This window comes from Lutzomyia longipalpis, chromosome 1, assembly GCF_024334085.1.
Source record: "Lutzomyia longipalpis isolate SR_M1_2022 chromosome 1, ASM2433408v1".
Classification (NCBI taxonomy): Eukaryota; Metazoa; Arthropoda; class Insecta; order Diptera; family Psychodidae; genus Lutzomyia; species Lutzomyia longipalpis.
In genome coordinates, this window is record NC_074707.1 from 9,969,021 (window position 1) to 9,994,091 (window position 25,071).

The following is a 25,071-nucleotide window of genomic DNA, read 5'->3' on the forward strand; positions in this document are numbered from 1 at the left end:
GGTTCATAAGATAAATTTAAAAAAAATTCAAAAAAATTTAATTAAATGATTAAAGTTTTCAATGATTTTCTATCGTAAAAAGCTCCAAAAGCTCCCTAAAAAATATCCGTGTATTTTCTAAAATCGTCTCTTAAAAAATATAATGAAGCAGGATGAGCTTGAACTACAAAAATATGGGTTAAAGTTATATACATAGAAAAGGAGGAGTAGATAATGTGAGAGAGAATAAGGAAGAAAAGATTGATAAAAAAAGCAAAAAAAAACTCAGGATTTGAAGAAGCATGACAACGTGCCCAGGTTCGATTATCTGCTGATTGGGATGAATCGCCGAGTTGGGGTGTTGATTGGGCAACTGTTTGTAGGGTACAGCACACAGTTCCTGAGTCGGTACCAACCACGAGTGTGTGAACGATGGTCCCGCCATGCTCATCCCGATTGCACCCATGCCCATGGGGGTACCGGGAACACCACCAGGTGCCTGCCTCTGGTAACCTCCGTAATCCATTGCAACAGCCTGATACGGTAGCATGGTTGCACGAGATGCGCTTAATTGACACACTTTCAGTTCACCACAACTGAGGGGTGCGGAGGATGTGACTATCCGCTCTCAAAACACCCAACTTGGTCAAAGTCTCTTAACACTGACGTGGTTCTCTACTTTTTTTTTGTGTTCTTCCTGGTGTTTAGCCGGGAAAGTCAGTTAGGGGTGGTTTTTTTTTCTCGTCTTTTGGGTATCACGCGCACATTGAACACGTACGAGTCCACTGAGGTGCTCACGTCGTCTCCTTGTCAGACACCACACGCGCTACCCCCCAACCCCTTCCTTTTCTTTTTTATCCCCGTGAAATAGGCTAACACACACCGGGGCACGAGAGAGTGAGAGAGTCTTTAGTTACGTGAAGGCTCTTTTAGTTATGGGAATAACCAACTTGGTATTCTCAGGGATTCACACGGACAACCACACGGGGGTTGCAGACTGAGGGGATGATGGAAGGATTTTCCCCGTTTGTGAGTGGCGCACACACACCAGCTGATCCAGAACAAAAAGCCACACACTCCCCAAAAACACTGGAGACACTTCCTCTTCCGGCACCCACACCCCCCAAAATTGGTATACGAGTTTGAACGAAAAAAAAGCAGGGCGACGTCCCGATGAGAGAGAGCTACGTGCGAAGTGAGACGCGTCACAGGAGTCACTGTTCAAATGGGATAGAGTACCAGTCTCACTATGGTGTGTACACTGACCGAATATGAAATCAGCATCACGCGCCGGATTGACTATGCTACCATCTCTCTTTCGCACCCAAACCTTGTATGCTACATCTGTACTCCTTCTGGGTTAAAGCCAACTCCGACGAGCTCACCAATGGGCGGGACGTGACTGCTGGATGGCCACGAATAGTATCGCGTACTCCCGATTCATGTGTACGTGATTGGCTTCGAAATGATGCCACGCCTCGACGGAAAATCGATCAACAAGTTGCTTCTACATCCACACCACAGCTAGAGCATACAAGAGACAGAGACAGGGCATTGTGTATGTGGGAGATTTTCGCGAGTGGGTGGACAGGATCCACGCAAAAAGGGGGGAGAACTAGGAACCCCCCCATCCAACACCCCCTCATCTCCTCCCAAATAGCCACCCCCTATAGCTCTGGCAACAATGGACGACTAAGTGTTTTCTAGGCGGAACACATATCGCTTATTGAACCCCATTCAACCCCCTCCTCAGCCTCCCCCTTTTCCCAAAGAAAATCTTCTAGCCGGGATTCACTATATATATTCACATGCTACATACCTATATACATATATAAATATAATGTACATAAGTTTGGGCTTTGAAAACGCATCCCCGTATTGAAAGGCATCGCCGCATATCCAATCTAAGCCAGACAGGGGGTGGTTTGGAGCACGTTCGAGTGAATGTTGGCAGTTGCGTATGCTGGTCGAATTTAAATGGGTGCCTAAAGTAGGGGGGTGGGTGCCCAAAGTGGGACTGTGTGTGTGTGTGAAAATCATATTCCCAACTGCACGGATTTTTATTTATGAATGAAATGGCACTTTCCCGCACAAATAGACGGAGTGTGTGTGTAGCCAAAGTACGTGAAGAATTTGTGAATTCTGGCCACCACACGTCGGTCACCCAGTCGATTTGTCTGGCGGAGTTCTCATGAGGGGGGCTGCTATGTGCCAGGGCAAGGAGAGAGAGAGTCCATCGCAGGTTTTTCTTCAAACACGTTGAACAATGAGCGCACGTCTCAATAGTTTGTTGAAGGCGCACACGGATGGGGCAAAAAGTTTGTATATATCGGGAGGAAGAAGTTGAAATGGGGGCCAAAAGATGTGAGCCAGCAACAGCACCCAAGAACCTCAAGGACGACGATGTGATCACGAAATGCCCAGAATTATAATCTTGCCGCAAAACTGGCCATTGAACCGTCTATGCTTGGGACATGATGACCAAGTTCCGCAAAAAGGGACGACGACGGGGTCCGTGGGGAAAGTTGATGCGGGATGTTTGTGTGCTCTGCTCACTTCCCATATTCACTGACCACACGTCCGACCACAGACTGACCCGTGCCAGCTAGCAAAAGGGAAGGGTCAGGTTTCAAGGTATTATTGTTAGTGTTACACCACATACTTGAGGATTCCCGTGAGGAATGGCACGCCCTCATTTTCCGGACGATTTACCACGCAACGGGGTTTCCCAGAGACTTGCGGGAAAATTAAGGGGTTTTATCCCCCTCTTTTTTTTTTAATTGCTCAACAAACGTTTAATTTTTGCCTTTAATTGATTAAAACCTACATAAAGCTAATTTTCCAATTTTTATTTCTTTGAAATCATGGAAAATATGTTAAAATGCATTGGAAAATTCCAGCTCATGAATCTTAAAAGAAAAATTGTTTTAATTTTGAAAAGAAATTCTATTTTCATATAAAGACATGTTTGGGTAATTTTAAAGAAGAAATTATTCACTATTTTTTAATACAATTTAAATTTAAATGCTTAAAATTAATTTTGAAAAAAAGTAAAAAATAAAATGTTTTGTTCAAAGTTAGTTTATAATTGACTCAAAATGGCTCTGAAATTGGCCGAAAAAGTTCTCTAGTTTCGAAAAACTGTTGAATATATATATATATATATATATATATATATATATATATATATATTTAACAATTTTTGAAATAAATTTTAAATAAAAATAACTTTCAACAGAAACAGAAAATTGTCAAGAATAATTTATTTCTGAATGATCTCTTTAAAGAATTCTTAAAATAAATTTTAAATAAATTCTTAGTTGTTTTTTGAATTATAAAAATCAGTTTTTTATTTCAATAACGATAATCTGTCAATTTTGAACTTTATTCCAATTTAAAACAGGAAGAGCTATGTCTAAGAATTAATAGTGTAAGAACAATGGAATACTTCCTCTATATATATTTCACCCCTTTACATTGTTTTGAGACCCAGTGAGATTTACATGCGACCTTCTTCCTTCCAAATAAGAGAAGAAAAACAATTATTCAAGAACCAAATTGTGTAATTGTTGTGCCTCATAAACCCCATGAAACCACCACGCCTCCCACTCCATGAATATACTACTTCACACGCACACCGAATCCCTGACCTAGAGCGACCTATTTTGCATAATTTGTATTGAATTCATAGTCTTGAAGCGATTAAGAGGTACAGAGAGAAGGGTTGTGGGAGCCACTTTGTACATTTGCCACAATCTCTGCCTAACAGAGGAATATAGGGGTTGGTTCGTTTCGCATACACTGTAATTGAGTTTATTGTTTTAGGCAAATTTCATTTGGCATGGCAATGCCAAATTCATGTTAATCAAACCCAACTCTTACTTGGTGGTGAGGCGCATTGACTACATAAATTCCATTCCGCCCTGTAAAATCTTGATTTAATTCACAAATACAAATTTGCAAGCAATGCATAAAGGACACGGATTTTGTATAAAATAGAAATAATTAAGCTTTTGAGGTGAATTTTTGAAAAAAAAAAAAGAAATTATCTTCATAGAAATTGGCATCAGTGTTGGGAACAAAGGGATGACGAGGGTACACGGGGGTGGGTTCTGCTCGATAGGAGCAAGCGATAAGGACAAGAATTACACATGCAGCCATTATTATCCTCTGTTGGGTTACCCCCCTGCCATTCTCGAGATAATCTTCTCGTATTCAGCTCTATATCTCCGCATGGAATTCACTTAAAGTTCCACAGAAATTACATATAGCACACATATTTTAATTTCGCCGGGTAGCTCGTATGGTGCACAATAAATTTCTAAATATAGCGGATCGTATACTAAATTAGAATATCTTAATTTGATCTCGGAATCTCTCACAGGGTGTTTCACTCTCTGTGCCTTAAACAATGAACATCTTTCCCCATATATAGAACTTCCGCAACCCCCTTGGATGGGGGAGTTGGGGATGAGTGAGGGTTCTGCGGATTAACCCGCTGAGTTTTATTTTGTTCACGCAGCAAACAAATTGGCTTAAGTTTGTGCATTCATTTTCGGGTGGTAAAAAGAAGGGAATTTTTGTGTGCGAATCATTAAATATTTATCAGATTTCCACACACCCCACCCCCCACACTGAGTGAGTAGTGCAGATAAATAAATAAAGAAGCGGGAGGACAGATTCGCACAAAATTCGCACACATTTCCCAATTTTCTTTGCTTATATTGAAGGAAAACAGAAGAAGGAATCGAAAGAATGAATATTTCTTTTTTTTTCTGCATTAGATTGAGACGCAGAAGGACACCCTTCTGTTCTTGTGACACCTCATTGAATATGTGTGGCAATTTTGGCAAATAATTCCGCACAATATTTGCACATAGGGGTGGGTGTTTGAAGGGCGAAATTCCTTGCAGAGATTGTATGTTTGGTTTGAAAATTTCCTCAAAGAACCCACAAATGAGCACAAAACAAGACACAAAATGCTCAGGGGTGGTTTTTTTTCAGGAAGATTTTTAGGGGTGGTTTTATCAAGAATTTGTTGAAAATTTTAAACATAATTAAAGATATTTGGTTTCTTTGAAATTAAATCATACTCTTATATTGTAAGAGACTGAACCGAAATTATAGGGGAACGTGGCCCAATTCGGACCACCGCCCAATTGCGACCTCCCCTTTTTCTCGTAAATGACGAAATATTATAAAATTAGTTTCACTACATTATGAAGATATTATAGTAAGGTAATGTTAGCGCCTAAAATAAATTAATTTGGTACACAACCGGACGAATTAAAAATCAAAATTCATTTTCAGCACTTGGCCGACATTTTCTGATTTTAGAAACTAAGTTGATATGAGTTTTTTTCCCACTATTATGTCTCATATTATGCCGCGTTTCTGTAGCTTAGAGGGTCTAGTTTATTACTTGATTTACAATTTTTTGAAAGATTTTAGGTATTTTAAGTAATTAAGTGAAAATGTAATACATGCAGAATGGTCTAATTGCGACCCCCAAAATGTTTCAATTCGGACCGTCTATTTCCACCACTCACCACGGTGAAGCTGTCGCGCGTGCGTGTAGTAGTGTAGAAGTGTCTTTCTCACACAGACCGCGCTGTGTTTTGATTTCAGGAAAATCAATATTTTTTCACGTTTCTTGAAAGTTTTTTCGCCGTGAAAATGTTCCTAAAGCCAAAGGGAAAAGCAGAAAGTGTAATTTACGCATTCCTCAGAAAAATTTTCGTGGATTTTCTGCGAATTACGTCAGTGAGTGCGCAATTGTCTGTGTGTGTGAAATTCCATGTAGTCACCTCAAGGGCGAAATGTCAAAACAAATGTGGGGAAAATTGAAAATAAATTCTTGATTTTCCGGCTTTTCCGTGTAATTCATGGCGTTTTTCCTATTTATAGTAGTGATAAAAGTGATCTACTAGTGAAAAACCCACAAATTACGGCAAAAAAAGGGGGTCGCAATTGGAACACTCGGGGGGTCGCAATTAGAACACCGTGGTGAAAAAGTGCAATTTTAGCAACTTTTTTTAATTCGATTATTACTCAGAACAGGTAAGAGTTAGAAGGTTTGCATCTATAGAACAAAGTTAGCCTATTAAATGACCTTTCCAATGGTACCAAACTTGGAAAGATTTAATTCATTTTAATATGACTTTTTTCAATCCTTCTTTAGGGGGTCGCAATTGGGCCACGTTCCCCTACATATATAAACTATACGGTGCGATATGTATAAAAGCGCCTAATAATAATTGAATAAACAATAATAATAAAATATTTGGAAGCTTGTTTCAGGTTTTAATTTTTGAAAGTTTGCTACAAATAATTGATCTAAAAAATTGTTTAAGCTTCAAGGTATTGATTTTCATCCCTATTTATTTTTTAATCTTTATTTTTTTCAGGAGTCTTGGCAAATCCGTGATTACATCGAGAAGCATCGAGCGCTCAGAACTATTTCACTGGCTAATATTGTAGGCATTAGACAAGATAGCCAAAAGAAAATTTCTTTTGTCTAACTTGTCTAATGCCTTTGATTTCTTTGATTTTTTTTGAATTTCTTTAAAAATTATAGTAGAATTCCACATCAACGAACAATCGGATGCATTCGATTGTTCATTGATGTGGACTTCTACTGTACAACAAAAGGGGAAGATATATACAACGCTGTTATGGAAATTCTCGAAAAATACGGCGCAAAAGATAAACTTTTAAGGTATGAATGTTTTGTCCCAAAAATATCTGAAAGATCATCATGTCGAATTCAAGGACCTGTGCCTTTATTTACAAATGTCAGATGGCTAAGCAAGGGCAAGGCTCTAAGGCGCTTTTTATTTTTGCGTAATGAAATTAAAGTTTTTCTGTGCAAACGCGAAATTAAGCTTATAGTATATTCTGTAGTTCAAATTTCCTCAAATTTCTATTCTAAAGGCTTAGGAGAGAGAGAAGGGTGCAAGCAGTACAAGGAATCATCCCCTAATTTTTTTTAGTTAATCCTGCTTTGGAAAAAAATATCCGAATTATTCCTTTTAAAATTAGTTGGTGTGATTTTTTCGCCACTCTACAAACCATTGAAGATTAGAGATGGAATAAAAAAATCCATCGAGGGGTTGTTGAGGCATTTTCATTTACTTTCAAAATCCCCACTTGTCGCATTTAATGAAGTTAAATTTCTTTTAGAGCCGCGTCTTTTTTGGCGTGCATATTTTTTTTCTTCATAGCGACAGAGCAAAAAACCCTCAATCGTGTCAATTTGTCTCAATAATTTAACATCAACCCCCGGAGTCGTTGTCTTTTGATATCACTCCCACAACGAACATCCCCCTCAAACCCAACGAAAAGTTTGGTTTGAAAATTTTCCTTCCATTTACATAATTTTCAGATTATGAAGAGTGGAGAAAAAAAAGGCGAAAGAAGTTCAATTTGACTTGGTGAAGGATTTTTTCTCATTAGCACAAAATTCCAATGAGTTTCAACGGTGCGGGAGGGAGTGAGAAAGTCGTTGGGAAAACTGAATGAGGGTGGGTGTGAGAGCTACCCTTTCGAAGCGAGGGATCTTGCGGGGTGCTTTTTTCGCCTCACATGGCATACAAAATTGACACAACATTTAAAAGTTTACCCGCAGGAACACCGATTGGGGCCCCATCTTGCACCTCATTTATTATTCAGTGCCACATCTCTCCAACCAAAGTGAGTCTCTCTCTGTGGCTTCTTCTGCCCATGGACTTGGGCGAATGTCACCGTTTCCGACATCCTGTAATAAATTCTTCACAAGGCACCGCACCTAGTTCACCATTTACGTACATACCTTTACCACCAACAACAGACACCCAACGACAATCTCAAAAATGGCGCGCTTTGGTGGAATTTGAGTCAAGGATTGCGAAAGAAGTTCCAAAAAAAAATCCAGAAGCTCATACCCAACTGACTCACTCGGTTATGCATATTTTAAACCCATGACACTCCCTTGTATATTAACATTGTTTTGGGAGCATCCTCAAAAAAGCTTTTCCAGTGAAACGAAGAAAAAAATGCTGATGCAAATTATTGATTCAGGTGACGAATTGCTGAGGTCTATAAAAGACGTTCAATCGATATATAGAAGTTCCATGTGCGAAAGAAAGTCTGCGTGGGGGACGCACCAGTGGCATTAAGTTTCGTAACTTCTTTTAAAATATTACAATGTATTCTCTAGCATTTTGCTCAATAATAAATAAATTAAATAGAAATAATAAAAAGTGACCAATACGCCTGTGCAGAAAACGCTCATTGAATAGCAATTTGTGGGTTCTTTTGCTCTTTGCCGAGGGGTGTGTGACTGTAATAAAACAATCAGAGATTTGAGGAATGTTTGCAAAGTGATTTCTTATTTTTTATGTTCATGTTTTATGTTGATTTCTTGAGAATTTCCGTTGAATGTGTGACTCATTTTTTTAAAATTTTTTATGTATGTACTCGGAAAAAAGTTTTTTGTAACTTATATTTTGATACCTACTATTTTGGCAGAATCTTTTGAAATGTTTGGTAAAAAGACAATCTTGTAAAATACGTGTAAAATCTATGCAAAATGTGGGGGCGCTATTAAGGGGGTTGGGGCGGAATCCCATATAGCGCTTGCAAATCGTATTGACCCCCTCTACCACCATACCAAACATCAAGATCGGCCCAGCGGTTTCGGAGGAGTTCATGTGCCACAAACAAACAAACAAACAGATCTACAAACTTTTCAGTTTATATATTAAGATGATGTACTAAGACCACTAAGTCTTTTGCTCTGGTAAATATTTGAGGGCTTGTACAGCTGTGACAATTCATTGTTTACAGATTTTTTTTTTTAATTTCTCTTGATGAAAATGAAAAAGCGATGATTCCTTAACATGTGATATTGGGCCTAATTCAGCGACCAAGAAACCCTTGAAATCTTTGAATTTTGTACTGAAATTTCAAGTTTTTAAGCGAATTTCAAGGGTTTCTTGGTCGCTGAATAAGGCCCATTATGTAGTTTTGATGGCATACTTCAAAAAAGCCTCACAATTTTTGTTGTACAAAGCATCACTTTCTAATGTGATTCCATAAAACAAATTTTGGATCACATACCAAATATTCCCATTCTCGATGTTGTAAGATCCGTTATAAAGTACGTGTATTGACTCGAAAACCAAAGAAACAGCCTCAATTAGAGTTGGTACTTTGTATGACAAATTTTGCTTGATGTAAACATCATAGATATTTTCCGAAAAAAATATTACAAGAAAAAATCCTCGATTACTTCCCTGAAGGTAATTTAAGAAGTCGGATAATTTCTCTCGTACTTGACTTTCACATTCAGTCTCAATGAGCAATGTATTTTGGCATTCTAGAATTGTAGGCTTCTCTCTTGTAGATTTAAGACCATCCTGTTTCTTAATCCCAACAAATCCTTTTCAGTCGTACTCTGTGTCTCAAGAGAGTCGAAGGTGTGGATTCACACTCTGCTTATTGGCTAGATTTTCAGCTGTTTTCTTTCAAATTTTGAGCTAGAATAGCTAGTAAAGTGATTGGACAATATTTAGCAAGAAATCTGTCTTGAACTATAGTGAATTTTCCTAATTTTCACGAACTTTTCTGTGGGTTTAGTGGTGTGAGTGAGAACTCAAATGCGCCACGAGTGTTGTTTGAAGTGACGCTCGAAAGTGTTTATGCACTGAGAGTGTGTAGTTATGAGAGAGGACGGAGAGGAACTTGATCCCCCTGACACTGGTGATGGTGGGACAATGGAGCACTCTGATCTACACGATGATAACGGGGCGACTGGTTCTACTGTACCAGCCGGAAGAACTCGACAATATGGTGTGCAAGCGAGAGGACCGTTTGTTGTGTATCTTCGAGCCAAAAAGAAACACAATTTGGCTGTGATGCAAATTTCGGCAAAGATCTTCAAGAAATATGAATCGGTGGAGTCTATTCTTCCCGTCAACAGAGACAAGCTTAAGATTTCTGCGAAGAACAGAGAAGATGCAAATAAGTTGGTGAGGGATGATGATTTTTGCAAAGATTTTTTCACGTACATCCCTTCGAAGAGCTCGGAGGTGTTTGGGAAGATATTTCTGAATGAATGTGAGGATATTAAGGACATCATGGAAGCCGGGTACGGAGTACTTGACGGATCTTCGGAGGTCATCGCGTTGTTGGACGCAATTCGCCTTAAGAAAAAGGTTGACTCGCAGCTGAAGAACACACCATTTGTGAGAATTATTTTCGAGGGAACAATTCTCCCGGACTTTTTGGTGGTTAATAAGCTCAGAATCCCTGTGAAACCGTTTGCCCCAAGGGTTATGGAGTGCAAGACTTGCTTCCGCTTTGGGCACACTGAGGCTCATTGTGGCAGTCGTCCTAGATGTGATAAGTGTGGACTTTTTCATACGGAAGAATCTGGCTCATTTCCGTGTACAGATAGAGCATACAACTGCCCTAACTGTAAACTTTTGTTGCCACAGAAAAACCACGTATGTACAAAGTTGGGAGAAATTAAGGACCTTGCTGTGGATCGTTCCTTGGCCCGCAGAAGAGCTGCTCGACCAGCCCAACCTGCTCGAGTGGAGCCCCCTAATGTGCAATCTGCAGACACACGTAACAATCAGAATCCTGAGCGCAATCAGGGACATGGAGGAGCCAGGAGGAAAGTTCAAGTAAGGACAAACTATGACACTGAATTTCCTGATACACTGAATAGAAATCGATTTGATGCTCTTGCATCGAGAGATGAGGAGGCAACAATTGAGAATTTTTCGGATCTCTCTGGGGAAGTTGATGTGATGGACGAGAAAGTTCGAGGATCGCCCTTGCTAAAGGGTCTTAGAGAAAAGAGGAAACATGTAGAATGCCAAGAGGAACTAGAAGGAAGGTATTTTCGCTGGGCCAAAGACCACGATGAGAGGACACAGAAAAACGCAAGGACCATCAGCCCACCAGAGGCACCTCAAGCTCAGCAGCGTCCTGTGATTCGTCGCAGTGATCCTGTGAATAGCAATGCGGGAAGCAGTAGTCTTGGATGGAAGGACATGTTTCTTGGATTTTTTGCCACCATGGAGTGCAGCGAAGGAATGATGAGTTTCGTTAAAGGGATTCTTCTTCCGTGGATAGAGGGCCTTTTGATCAAGCACTTCCCCATGTTTTTTTTGTAAATAATTGTATTTAAATGTTCTATTTGTAAGATTTTGGACTGTTGGTCACGAATGGAATCATTTTCCGCTGACCTATGGGTGCTTGGGGGGGAAATAAAAAAAAAAAAACAAATCCTTTTGTTTGCAAAATGCCGGGAAGCAAGAGGAAAAATTTCCTGTATCTCGTTTCTAAAACACAACGTTGAATCTATAAATAATATATATGTAATGTAATATTTATATAATTTTTTTACCGTCATTACTCTCTCCTGATGCTTCATCAAACTGCATCCGACACGTTCTATCTTTAAGGTATTTTTCGAAGTATTCCGGGAGTGTAATTTCAAGAGAGAAAATTGTGGTGCCCTAGGCCCTTCCGGTCCGCATAGACACGGCACTCTTTACTATTCCGGCACTCACGAGGTGATCGCACACATTCTAACTGTGATTATGACACTCCCGTGTTTCATACATATTTCATGTATGTTTATCTAATCACCACAAAAATAATTGAAAATTCTCGTGAAGCTAATTTTCTTTTTTTATTTTCTTGTGAGAAAACGAAAATCGAAATTCAATCTATTTAATTTTCTTGTATTCTTTACCTCGCTATTTCGCGTAAAATAATCTCAAGTATCCCAAGTATTTTACAGCCGTTGAAGCTATTAATTCCACACCATAGTTAGAGCTCAAAAAGTAAGAGCAATAATTTTAATTCCGTAGAGACATCAATCAAAAAACAAGTGAAGTTCCATGGTCAGAAGAGACACTCAGTGATGGCCAAAAGAGCCTTCTTCTTGCTAAAGGGATAGAAGCAATGAGGGATGAATGGCGCACACAATAGCACCCTCAATCCCTTATCATGCTTTCATCGCACCCTGTCCTTTCACTTTCCGTGTAATTTTTGATAGGACTGGTGGAGGAGGATGCGGAGAATTCCGGGAGGTGAAGCTATTAAGATTGTAATCATTAATTTCTGATTTAATTTATATGACACTGCGCCAAGGATTTATGTCATAATTCTCAACATCTTCCACTGAGATACCATCAATTGTCCTGCCCAGATTTCTCACTCTTCCTTCATACTTTTTTTTTCTCGTCAACATTTGGGTTGATTCGTGTGAAAGGGATCCTTTCAAATGATTTTTTTTATCAACTTCTTCTTTTCTCCTTGAGACACCCTCAAATGGATCTTGTCCTCGGAGTCAAGTGACTCTATACGCCGGAAGATTATTTCGAATGCCAATTCCCTTTCGCATCATTGCAATATGAAAATACTTTCACGGACTATCAATTACCTCACTGTGAGAGGACTCAGGGAATGATGGAGTTTTATAGCAAAGGGAATTTGGCCAGGGTGAGGATTTCATGCGAATTATCCTTTGACCGGAGAAAATATTTCGAAGGATAAAATTGTGAGGAAATCGGGTGAAAATTTCTTCCTGAAGTCAAATGTATCTCTTTTTTTTTTTGAGAAAGAAAAAAGGGTGTCACACTCCAACCCTCGTTGGAATATAAATCTTTTCGATCAGATGACTGGACATTGATGACTTGACGGATTTGTGTGATGTGAATGGGAAATTCTCTCTATTTTCTCACCCTTCTTATCGTCTTCTTTTGCTGGTATTTTCTCCATTATTATAGAAGGGTTCAGGAGAAGGAAGAAAATTCCTCTGAAGATTTTCTTGAAAGGAAAATTAACTGAAAGGGTTTTTCCTCCACAAGGTGTCAAAGGTTTATAGAACAATTGTGTTGGGAATGAGACACGCTGTATGCAGAAGTTCTAGACCAAGAATAGCCTAGAAAGAATATTACTTCTTCACCTCATTCTCACCTCTAAATTATCACACAATCTTCATCTCGCATCTCTCTTTATTATTCTTTTGCACTTCTGACCAACAATTGCTTGTTTGTGAGCCATCCGAGGCTGTTCTTTGAATGTCTTTTTGGCACATTTTACAAGACCACCTCCTGATCCAACATCCCAGATAAAAGAAGCTGAAGAACTTTACTGCGCGAGAAGAATATTTTTTTTTGATTTTTCTCACTTTTTATCTCCCTATTCGAGCACCTCTCCCCCTGCCCCCTAAGCCCTTAACATCCCTTCATGGGATTTAACAGGACAATTCGTTTGGGAAAAGGTGAAATTTTTACAACTTTCTCTCGCGCCCATCATCCTTCGAAATTACCCATTTCTCTACGAGGAAAAAAACGCCACACAGACTATCCTCGAAAACATCAACAAAACAAATCGTAAAATGTGAAAAGTCAAAAGTTCAACAAGCATGAGAATGAGTTTGGATAGGACACAAAAAAAGGAGAACAATAAAATGAAGCACAGGCACAAAACATAAAATTGTGGGACATAATAATTTTGATTTTGCATCATTTTTATTACTTTCATCATCCCAGGTAGTTCCAGGATTGTCTTTTTCTGTAGCCATAAGGAGAATTTTTTTCTAATTTCATGAGGGATCCTTTTTCTGTGTTAATTCTCCTCGCGGGGGAAATTATTAAATTGACACCATGTCCCATTGCTGGTACCTCTTAAATTGGGGGCTCATGTATAGCTTGTTCTTCAGGTGTCTTTATGGGTTTACAAGAGGCGAGAGAGGAGAAGAATGGAGACGGTAAACGAGACAGTAGCCACGCGAAGAGATTAATTTAGGAGAAATTTTATTGTAACACCAAAAAGGAGATGATCATCAAGCAATTTCTTTTATTTGTCACGGTGTCTTCGTAGAAATTAAGCAAGATAACCCAGTGAGTTTTATTGGGTTTCACGTGTTTTTCATCCACAAGAATTTATATGCCTTGCAGAGAATCATCTCTGCGGTTAGAGTTGAGGGAGTTCTAGATCAGATATTCTATTGTATTATAGCTACAGGGCGTGCGTTTTTATTAAATTATTATTGCATTAGATAATTTTTTAAAAAGATTGAAAAGAGTTTTTCCTAAATTAGAAAAGAAATGTCAATAATTTTAAAGAGAATTTAATATGTTGGAAAAAAACATCGTTAAGAAAGAAACGTCAATCGTTAAGGCCTGGCCATACGACAGCGTCAAAAGACGTTGTTCGTTGTTTTTTCTCACTTGCTCCTTGTCAAATTGTATTGCGCTGTCACTGTCAAACAAGAAACGCGGTTTCCTTGTTTTATAACCGCCTTTCTTGTTTGACAGTGACAGCGCGATACATTTTGACAAAGAGCAAGAGAGAAAAAACAACGAACAACGTCTTTTGACGCTGTCGTATGGGTACAGCTTTAAAAACATCAAAACATCGAACGTCAAATGCTAGAAAGAACCGTCATGAAGATAACGTCCAACGTTAGAAAAGAAATGTCAAACGTGAGTTATTTTATTCTTTATAAATCACTACCCAACTGCCTTTGTTTCTTAAACCATTTCCAGCTTTCATTAAATTAATTTTTTTTATTTCTTAAAATAGCCTCAAGTTTTCGATCTTCGCCCCTGATTTTTAACAATCCTTCCAGAATGTATTAAAAATTAAAGAAATATCTTAATTTTTTATCTGTTATAGACGTTAGAGACCAACAATGTTTTAAATCGTTAAACTACAACAAATGTCTGCCAAAGAACCTTTCAACTCTACCCTCAAGGGCTATATGGAAAATGACTAAAGTTATGTTCTGAATGGTTGAAGTGGAGAAGAAAGAAATTATGAATGAGATTTTGTGGGTGAGATTAGGTGCGGGGAACAAACTGAAATGTTTCAAGATATTTTTTGGCTTCTGGCATCATGAGTGGTGTCTCATATGAGCAATTTATTCACTGAGCGTTCTCCTTCTCGTATCATCCAAAATTATTTATATAGTGTGTCTTTTTATACGAAAAGGAAGTCGTTTACAGTTTTTTTTTTCTCTCCAACTTCTCTCTACGTAACTTCTTCGCAGCATATATTGTTTTACCGGGGAGACACAATTATTTAAATTAGACTTAGGAGCTTATTCTCACAAAAATATTTTCTTTTCTATCTATTTCGTCTTACAAGGGATTTTGTAAGATTTGGTATTCCAGCAAAAAAAATCTTTTATAGCACCTTTTTAGAACATTCCCCTCAAAACAGCAAAACATAACTAGATGTCGCTATTTGTGACGTTTGACATTGAGAAAATAAATAAAATTAATTCGGATCGAACTTTATTACAGGAAATTTATTGAAAAGGGACGTTTATTTTCTATTTATTTCGTCTTACAAGGGATTTTGTAAGGTTTGCTGTTCCAGCAAAAATTTCTTTTTCATTCTTTTATAGTAACAGACCTCCGAAACTTGAAATCGAAAAGAGATGTCACTGTTAACGTTGAAAAACGAAGTAAAACCTAAAATGCCGAAAATAGACGAAGTGAATAAAGTTAATGTAAACAAATAAAATGAGGTTAAAGTTAAGTGAATTTATCAACAAAACACAATGGATTATTCGGGATTTTTGGTAAAAATTTAACGCTATTAAAGTATTTTTGCATTTTATATGATAGTTTTTTTTTATTTTTTTATCTAGATTGTGATGGGAAAAAATTGAATCATCTGGAACTTTTGTTCATCTGTGGGATCTGTGGCATCCACCGATTCCGGGAAGAGATATCCGGACAATTCCCAGGCAGCATAAAATGGTTGTTTAATAAGCAGAATCTTATGCGGAATGCTGGGAGCATTTGTGAAAGAGTAAAAATTGGTCGGACCAGCTCTATAGAATGGCCATAAAAAGATGAAGTCGCGAATCTAGAATATTTTTAAATAAAACATCTTTCCATACTCTAACTTTTTGCTTTTAATTCTACACTAAATATCTTTCAATGCAGCCTGTGTGAATGCATAATCTAATCATCTTCCTCAAGGCCAAGTCTCTGGAAAGTATTGACATTCGTTGGCATAATTCCCAAAAAAATGGTCAGAATTTTTCCACATATTTCACAATAGTTTTTGTTTAAAAACAACCTAAAACAATTCCAAACACTCAGATTCATGTAAAATATCCGTCAAAGTAGTTAATTGCATGCCTATCATGACGATGAATCATGCTTTGGTGGTCACAAAAATCACAAAAAGATTGAAAAAGCACCTCGACAGGTCCTTATAAATCATATGATTTTGTAAGATTTTCTTACAAGTTATAAGAAAAAATTCGGCCGGAATACCAAAACCTTTTCTTTTCTATTATAGCAAAAATGTTTCTCGCGACGTGTTCTAAAAGTTGAACTGTGAAACTTTTTAGATCTTACAAATTTATAAGTTTTTTTTGTGAGAATGCCAAAAAACCTTATAACTCATGAATTGTAAGAAAAGAAAAGAAAATATTTTTGCCAGAATTAGCCCCTTAATACCGAGAAATGTATATATTTTTCTCTCTCTGTGTTTTATTTTTTAAGGGAGTTCTGCAGGGGAGGATTTTGGTTGTGTTCTAGTAAATGGTGAATTATCATTGAATGAACCACCATGAAATTTTATGTGGGTGGGAAATCATCGAATTGATCGTCATTTAAGCCGCAGGAGAGGATGTTTTATTGTTAGAAAAACAAGTGGCAGTGTGAGGCTTTTTACGCCCTTTAAATATAGTGTGCAAAATAAAACACCCCCTCAGTGGTGTAAAAAAAACAGCGGTAGCATCACTTCTTGTACCAATAAATTTTCACAGCCTTGAGGCAGTATTGTGAAAAATCTCGAGGGTGGTTTGCCAAAATCTTGTTTTACATTTTAAAAGAAAAATACTCACATTTGTTTTTCCGTGTTGTGAGAGATGGGAGTGAAAGCATATTGTGACAATAAATCTAATGATTCCAATATCGAGGACCGAAAACAACCCTCTTTATTGGGAAGAGAGATACTCATACAGAAAGCCCACACAATAAGCACAGGTGGTTTTAAAAGACAACATTTGTGTGACAATTTCACGAGGAAATATTGGAAAAGATAGGAGAGGGTGGATGCTCCGGGAAAATCCCAAAATAACCATTTTTTTGCACATTCTCCCTCAACACTTTATTCCATTTTTTTTTAGAATGGGATTTTTCTCATTTTCCTCCGCAGCATTGTTGTATGGGCGAAAAATCATTCTGCACAGGCTGGAAAATCTCTTTAGTTTCTGTGATAAAAAAAACCTTTGATGACAGTTATTCAAACTAATAAAAACTTAAGATTTCAAAGGTTATTTCTTTGATTTTCATTGATTTTTAGCCAAGAATTTAACTATTCTAAAATATTTCTGAAGTTGTTTCAGTGTCTTAAAATTATTTATATTTTCAATAAAAATTTACAGCTTTTAAAATCAATTTTAAAATGAACTAGAACACTTAAGAAGTCGACTTAAGATTGAGAAAATTCAGATTTATTTTTTGGCCTCCTTGAGTCGTTTTTCGGCTCTAAAAAATACTTTACCTAACTGAAAAATTTATTCTTAAAATTTAACTAAATTCCATTGATTTCCATAATATTTTAACCCGAATGAAATGAAAATTTCATAAATAAAATATATTTCTCGATATTTAACCACAAATGAAGACAAATTTGCCATAAAAGCGCGTAAATAAAACCCCTTTCCTTGGTGTGGGCACTCAATCATTCCTTAATTGTCTTCATGATTGTAATCAACGATGAAGATGTTTGGCAAAATGGCACAAAGTGGCAGTTATCAAACAATTAGGGTACAACGAAATTGGTCGTTTGAATTCATTTTTTATGCCGTGAGACATCATAAGATCCCAATCTAAACTACCTCTAAAATCTCTTCAGCAAACTCTTTTCCCTGGATATGCATAACTTTTCCACACAGAATTAATGGTCGCCTAGAGTCAGGATGGCAACGGAGTGTGGGTGCAATTAAGTCTAGAAAGTTCAACAATAAAACGATGAATCTCATGCAAGATTTCCCTGCGCACTGCAGAGGTGGGTGGGGGGTGTTTCATGGTACAAACATAATTCAAAAGTCATCCCCTTATCCGCATGGATTTTGTTAAAAAATCCGCACAAGAAAATCCCGCGCGCTTTTCTCGCTGTTTCCACTGAATCCCTATGTATGTAGGGGGTGTTGGTACGCGGGGGTTGAAGCATCGCCTTGGGACATGTTAAAGACTTTAAGGTTGCATGTCGAATTTTATGAGGTGTGTTATTTGCCAATTTTTTTTCGCTGCAATCGCACACAAAACATCCCTATTGGGATAAAAAGAAGACACCAAAAAGGGGTTAAGAAATTGATGGGGAATTGGCATTTTGGGGAAATGTCGCGAAGGGAGATGCTGGTGGAAGCAGGAAAAAAAGCATCAGGTTTGCGATGAAGGGGATGGGGGATGTCTTATTAGCGATTTAAAATTGTCTTTTTATGCTGATATCCATGCGTTCTGCGTCGTTTAACGTGGAAACAATTTCAAGGATTAGACGAAATTTTGTCCTATCCACGCGCAAATTCAACCCCCTTTCAGGGCCAAGAAAAAAAGGGGTTGAAACGCCATTGAGACTTTAATTAACAGAGGATGTCGAGAGGCATTTAAGAGAAATGTGACCCTTTTTCGGGGGCTCCTAATAGTGCCTATTCTCAAAAATATGCTTCACGCAATTTTTAACACAATACAAATTGCAAATTAGCCTCATGGACCCCACACCCTCTCTTCTGGTGGTTCTCTTCGCAACCCCTTTGTAGGAGGAATTTTTCCCTGCCACTGTTGCGCATAGAAATTAGCTTGTTTTTCCACGACAGGCGATCACACCCAAAGTGCGCCACTTTAATTCCCATCGCAACCCTTAGCGACTGCGGCGTCTTTTGCGACACTTTCACCTTTCTTCCGCAGAATCTTCTCATCCTCCCCCGCATGACGCGGCCAAGTATCACCCTCGAGGGACCCAAAAGGAGATTTATATTTGGAAATATTTTATTTTCTCTCCATCATTCCTTCATAAAGAGCGTGGTGCCACACTGAAGCAATTTTTGAACAAGGGGGTGGAAATTTAAATTTCTTTCCCCCGCACTTTTTTGTACGAACACTGCGGAAGGGTGAGAATGAGAAAAGGGATGGGAAGGAATGAATTGTCGTTGAATTTTACTAAAAAAAATGATTTGAGTTTTTATTTTCTTTCAATGACATTTCGGAGTGATTTTGCACATTCCTCAGGTCCTTCGGGACTTCAGGAACATCTTGAAATTAAACCTATGAGTTTAGTTTATGGAGTATTTTTAAACAGTACGATTAAAGAAAGAATCTTTTTAATTTATTTTATTAAGACGTTTTGAGAGTTTTTAATTTGCAATATTCTTTTCCTGACGAAGATAAAATTCCAAGTCTTCGAAACGTTACAATGAAATAAATATGCTAAAGTAAATAAAATCCTTTCCCTGATTTTCTTTTAATTTTTAATAGAAAATTTTATAATAAAAAAAATCCAAGAAAAACTAAAAAAATTGCTAATATTTCCAGCAAATTTTTCTTCATAAATAAAATAAATATATTTTCCTAGAAGAAATGTCCCTTTTGTGAAATTCCATCCCCTTTTCTGCGGAGCAAATCCCTGAGAATAAAAAGTGATCCTGAGTACAAAATATGACATTCCATCATTTGTCTGTGTCCAAGGAAGGATAAAAAAATATTGTGAGATGGAATTAAAAGTATAATTTTGTGATTTTCTTCTGCCTTCTTGGCCACAGGCGACAAACCACCCCCTATGGTCACCCTTCTTGCTACTCATGTGCTACATTTACCAGGAGGGATTCCACATAAGGGCAATATTTGACTCTTGACATATTTTTGATGCAATTTATCATCCTCAAGGGGCCCACGGAGTGTCTTGTGTGCGCTATTCTTCTGCGGAGGGGGTGGGAGGACGTATAAGTAGTTTATTTAGAAACGGAAGGTCACCCCCTTGACTTCCTTCCACGCATGATGATTGTCTGGAATTATGCAAGAAACAGTGTGGTTGGGCCTCAGCAAACATTCGCCTCGAGAGATGATTTCTCATGGCAGAAGTATTATATTATCTCTCTTATTCTTGTGAATGTTTTTCATGGGAAATGACATACAGCGCGGGCAGGTTGTGGGTGGAGGCTGTCGCGGAGTCTCAGGGCGATAATAAAAATGAATTTTAAACAAGGTTTCTTAACGCAAGAAAAAATCCCTCCTTCCAGTGGGGAGTTTGTATTGTAAATTACCTGAAGATAAATGGGCGTGAAAATTACACTTGTTTTCCTCCTAGACTTTTCTCCCATTCGAGTGTAAAATGATTAACGAGGTAACCCACACCCCCTCTCACCACGCAGAGCCTCTCTGCGCTTTTACCCTCAAAGTGATGATTTATTTTAAATACAGTTGTCATCGTTTTAATTATGTGCAAGCAATTTTCATATAGGGGTTGGGGTGGTTTGTAAAAGAATTTACTCTATGATAATTTTTCTGTGAGTTTTATTCTCATTTTGGGAGCTCCCATCGCACCCCTTAGATTGAGAACTTTTGTGATAAATGACAGGAAAAATATTTCTTTGGATACTTTTCCTTTCTCTTCATGGCATTTTCCAAGGCTTTTTTCTCTGTGCATTAAATACGGAAGGGTGGGAGGAGAAAATTCGCGGGAAAAGTCACCCAAAATTGGTGAGAAGTGAAAAATTGACTTGACTTTATTGCATTTTTTTGTGCCGAAACATTTCCCTTCTGCAAATTTTCTTTTCCTCTCAAGTGTTTGTTTTACAACCCCCTCCGAACATGATGATAAATGCACCCTGTACATGGTATTTTATTGACTTTTTTTACCTCTAAATTTTTGGGATGAATTCTTGAATTCTTTAAAAGAAGAAGGAACGAAGAAGAAATGTTAATTGGTTTGATGAACGGCACACACGGTATAACAGAAATTCTTTTAGCGTCGAACACTTTTTGGCGCGAGATCTTCCCACTCGTGTGCCTTTGCTAAGTGTGTCTACGCTGAGTGGTGAATTTTCACCACAGCGCGATCAAAAGGAAAAAGAATTGAAGATTATTGATTTCCTTTGAGACCTTTTTCTTTGAGAAAATCAACGTGAAAAAAAATCCTTTGTCCTATTTAACTTTGAAAATTTAAAAATTGCTTCATTTTTTATTAAAAAATCAATAAAAATTGCAGAACTTTCACTTAAAAAGTTGTTAAAAGTACAAAATGTCCAAACTTTAGCCTGCAGCAATGCTTCTCTGCTTTAACTTCTGCAGTGTGTGTGGAAAGAACAACAGAGCATATAAGGAGGAGAAAAAAACTTCTTTCTCTCAGTTGGAAGTTAAGCCATAGGGTGTGAGTTATTGGCAATTTCTCATCGATTCCGGGGAGCACTCAATAATTGCAAACACATCAGCGTCACGTGTGGCTCCGGCAAAATGTTTGCAATACGGAAATAATGCGGAATTTCTTATACACTCAATTTCTTCGTGAACAAGAGAATCCACCTGTTTCCACCACATTGCAGATAATTCTTTCAAAATTCAATTAATATTTCACAGCAAGAGCTAAAAAAGATGTTCCACAGAGAGATAGAAGGGGGGGATTTCTCCGTGAGCTAGGTCAGGGATTTGAAAATTTATTTGAATGGGCTGGAAAACGGACTTTAACACGTTTCTATATATTTATTTTTTGGGGGCTTTGAGAGCTTTGAAAGCTTTTCTTGTTTGACTTTAAAGTTTTATCAAATAGTTTTTAAAAAATCAATGAATTTTCCTCATTTTTCCCCACTCTTTGAGCAATCTTAGAGCAGTAGAGCAGCTACCAAAAAAGCAAATAAGCAAGTAAATGATCCAAGTCAAAATATTGAGAAATCGCCAGTGATGTCTTAATTTATTGGTGCAACAGCACCTCCAGAAGTGACATGGGTGCCTTTCGCACGGTGTGCAATTGCAGTTGTTTTTGAGATTATTTTCTTCTTAACAATATTATTAATTTTGTAGAGAGCCCAACCACAGCACTGTTCCGGTGTACAAACGAGTCTTCGTTTTGGGTCCCGCTGTGCAACTTGACAAATTGACGAAGTGTTCAAGACTACACGTTAAAAATTTCCTCTTCACAACAGAGAATCTATCTTTGAGAACACATTTTCAATTTCAAAGCACCCAGAAAGGTCTGACCCAAATCCCTACGCGCGCACGGGTTTTGCTTCCTCGTTGTGCGCGCAAAATTAATTGCTTCACTTCCAATAAATTACGCGATAATTCTTCAGCTGATGGAATCGTCAGATGGGCATATTGAGGAGGAAAGGAATTGGTGTGAGAGTTGAGAAATGGACAGTGAAATATGTCGATGGTGTAGCAACGATCGACGTGTGGCCAAAACGCCTTTCTTCCTCTCTAGGTAACGTTTAGGCTTTGACTTTTGCATGAAATTCTTGCAATTTTCCTACTTAAGGAAGTCTTGAGTTTTATTGCTGATTTTCTGTTATGCGTGGATTTAAATTGAAAGAAAAAAATTACAAAGAAATCTTTGATTATTTAAATTGAAGAGGAAATAAATTTTCCAAGAAAATTAACGTTATTAATTCCAAGACTTTTTTTTAAAATGAAACTAAGATTGAATTTTTTTTTTATCTTTTTCAATATTATTTTTTTTAATATTTAGGGTCGTAGCCACAAAGTTCAGAAAATTCAGGAATTTTCAGGAAGTCAAGACAAATTATTTTCGTGCTAAAAATTACATAACTAAAAGTTTAAAAAGGAAATTTTGAACATTTAACATTAGAAAAAAAAAATACAAACAATTAAACGAAATTTAAAAAATTATTATAAAAGAAACTTCAAACTTAAAAAAGTTAAGATAAAAAATTTATCAAAAGCTAAAAAAAGGAAGTTTCTAACATTTGAAATCGCAAATTGTTTTTTTTTATACATTTTTAAAGACTTTACAATTTGAGAAAAATCTCAAAAAACTTCCTTGAGTAGTTTTAAGCTAAAGACAATAAAAGTAAGACTTTTACTTCATTTAATTTAATGAATTAATCATCCATTTTACATCTTATTCTCCTCAAATTTAAACAAAGTTCTCGTTAATTAAAAAAATTCTTACGCTATTCTTCCAAAAGAAAATTCTTTTTAATGAAATTTTCCAAATTTTCACGTGGAAACTTTCAATCCACCCCATCAGGTGTGTTCGACAAAGTAAACACACCCATCCAACACATCACTTTAATGGCTCAATAAAGGCTGGGAATTTGCAGGGAGGATGGTAAAATTCACTTGTGTTTCATATTTGTTTTCGCGATCTCCCCGCCGAGTGAGAGGCTACAGATTTTGTCTCTCACAGCCTTTTTCGCGCACCCCCACCTCCTTTGTAAACCCATATGGATGCCATGGCTCATATTTGCCCTCCCTGAACTGCAGGATATAAATAAAAAGCTCAATTGCTGGTCAAAACACAGCGCGAGAAAATAATTATTGAAATGGATTATCTCGATTTTGCGTCTGTGTGTGCAAGAGAACCTTTTGCAAAATCATTGGGTATGGTCGTGATTTAACGCCTCAGAGATTCTCCTGTAGGCTATACCTCTTTCTCTGATGCGAAAATGCCAAATGCAAAGAACTTTATAGAGATGGAATTCAGTTCGCACGCAATTTTTCTCTTCATATAAAGAAGCGCACAACCAACAGCATGTTTGCGACTCTCTAATTTGCACCATCGCAGACGAATTTATAATTAAATTTATTATGTAAGATATGCCTTTTTCCATGCCGCCTAACATATGTAGTGTCTGGCGGAAGAAAAGAAAAAACAAACGGGAAAATCTCCTATAAATTTTCTCACTGAATGGCCATGAATGGGGTTGCGCGGGAATTCAAAAGCTACACAAGAGTTCGAGGTTCTTTCTGCAATGGTTGGAGATTATTCTAATCTTGATTTGACCCTTTGCAATATAAAAAAAATTCACCCTCGTTGTTTTTTTTTTTTCAACCCTCTGTCTGCATAGAAAATTCCCTAAAACTATGACCTAGAATTGCCCATAAAGATAAGATGTGGTCACTCAAATATTCTCTATTTATTGATATGGCTTAACAAAAAAAAGAGAATCTTCTTCTCGCAAATTCTCATGGCAGATGCTACACTTTGATGGCTCCCAAATCGAATTGGTTATTGTTATTATTATCAGTATTGATGCTTTTTTCTTGCCCTCTTGCATCCCAACAAATTACTCCTTACGCAAATTCACAGGGTGTTCCCTTTCTTTGCATACCTACATACATAGTATATTACATATAATACAAATATATATAAAAGGAACAGCTATGTAAGAATATCTCGATGCGTAATTTGCCATACCAAACTTGGCACAAATTCTCATCAAAAGTTGATTAAATAAAATTGACATCAATATGTCCTCTTTTTTTTCTCATGCTGCCTTTTCAAGCATAAAAACATATCAAGAGCAAAAAAATAAGTCAGCAGAATAACTTAAGGAAGGAAGAATTTGTCAAAACAAGAATTTAAGTTGTGCACAAAAGTCAAGTCAAAGACAATGGGCTGCGAGAATTTAGCATGGAATGGGCTTTTCTCGTTAATAAATTCAACATGTGTCTTTAACAATTAATAATGTAAACTCGTTCCTGTTGTGTCACCCTTTCATTTGAATTGCAAAAGTAATTTTCGTGCGGTATACGAAATAATTTCATTTCACATTTATGATTATTTACCCCGAGATGTTTGTGTATCTCTTCGCCCCTTCCTCTGCTACTATATTATGTTTTTTTTTTAACCAACGCATCTCAAAATGATGGTTTTGGTCCTCTCACCATCTCATTGCCCCTTTTTCTGGGAGAAAATGGATATTGAACCGAAGGGAGGTGATGGACTCTTTTTTATTGCGGTCCGATCACACTAAAAAATTCATATTGAACCACGAAAAGAGTTTGAAAGCCGCAGATGGTCCAGCAATCATATTGAATTATTGATTGAGAAACTCCACAGACATTCAATTCAATGATGGGGTCAAAATTGAGATCCTTTTTC

At 37.4% G+C, this 25,071-nt stretch overlaps 1 protein-coding gene across 8 annotated transcripts in view; it reads right to left on the reverse strand.

Annotated features, from left to right (window-relative positions):
• LOC129788693 (protein trachealess) overlaps positions 1-25,071 on the reverse strand; it is a 122,033-nt gene that overhangs the window by 30,291 nt on the left and 66,671 nt on the right. For 2 of the 8 annotated variants that reach the window (XM_055824990.1, XM_055824952.1), the window contains exon 1: positions 294-1,198. The exons of 4 other annotated variants lie outside the window; for them this stretch is intronic. In XM_055824990.1, coding sequence (XP_055680965.1) covers positions 294-529 — 236 coding nt within the window. In that variant the 5' untranslated portion in view covers positions 530-1,198. Of the gene's footprint in view, positions 1-293; positions 1,199-25,071 lie in introns of those variants that run through there. 2 more of the 8 variants (XM_055825010.1, XM_055824979.1) reach the window with 1 other exon arrangement.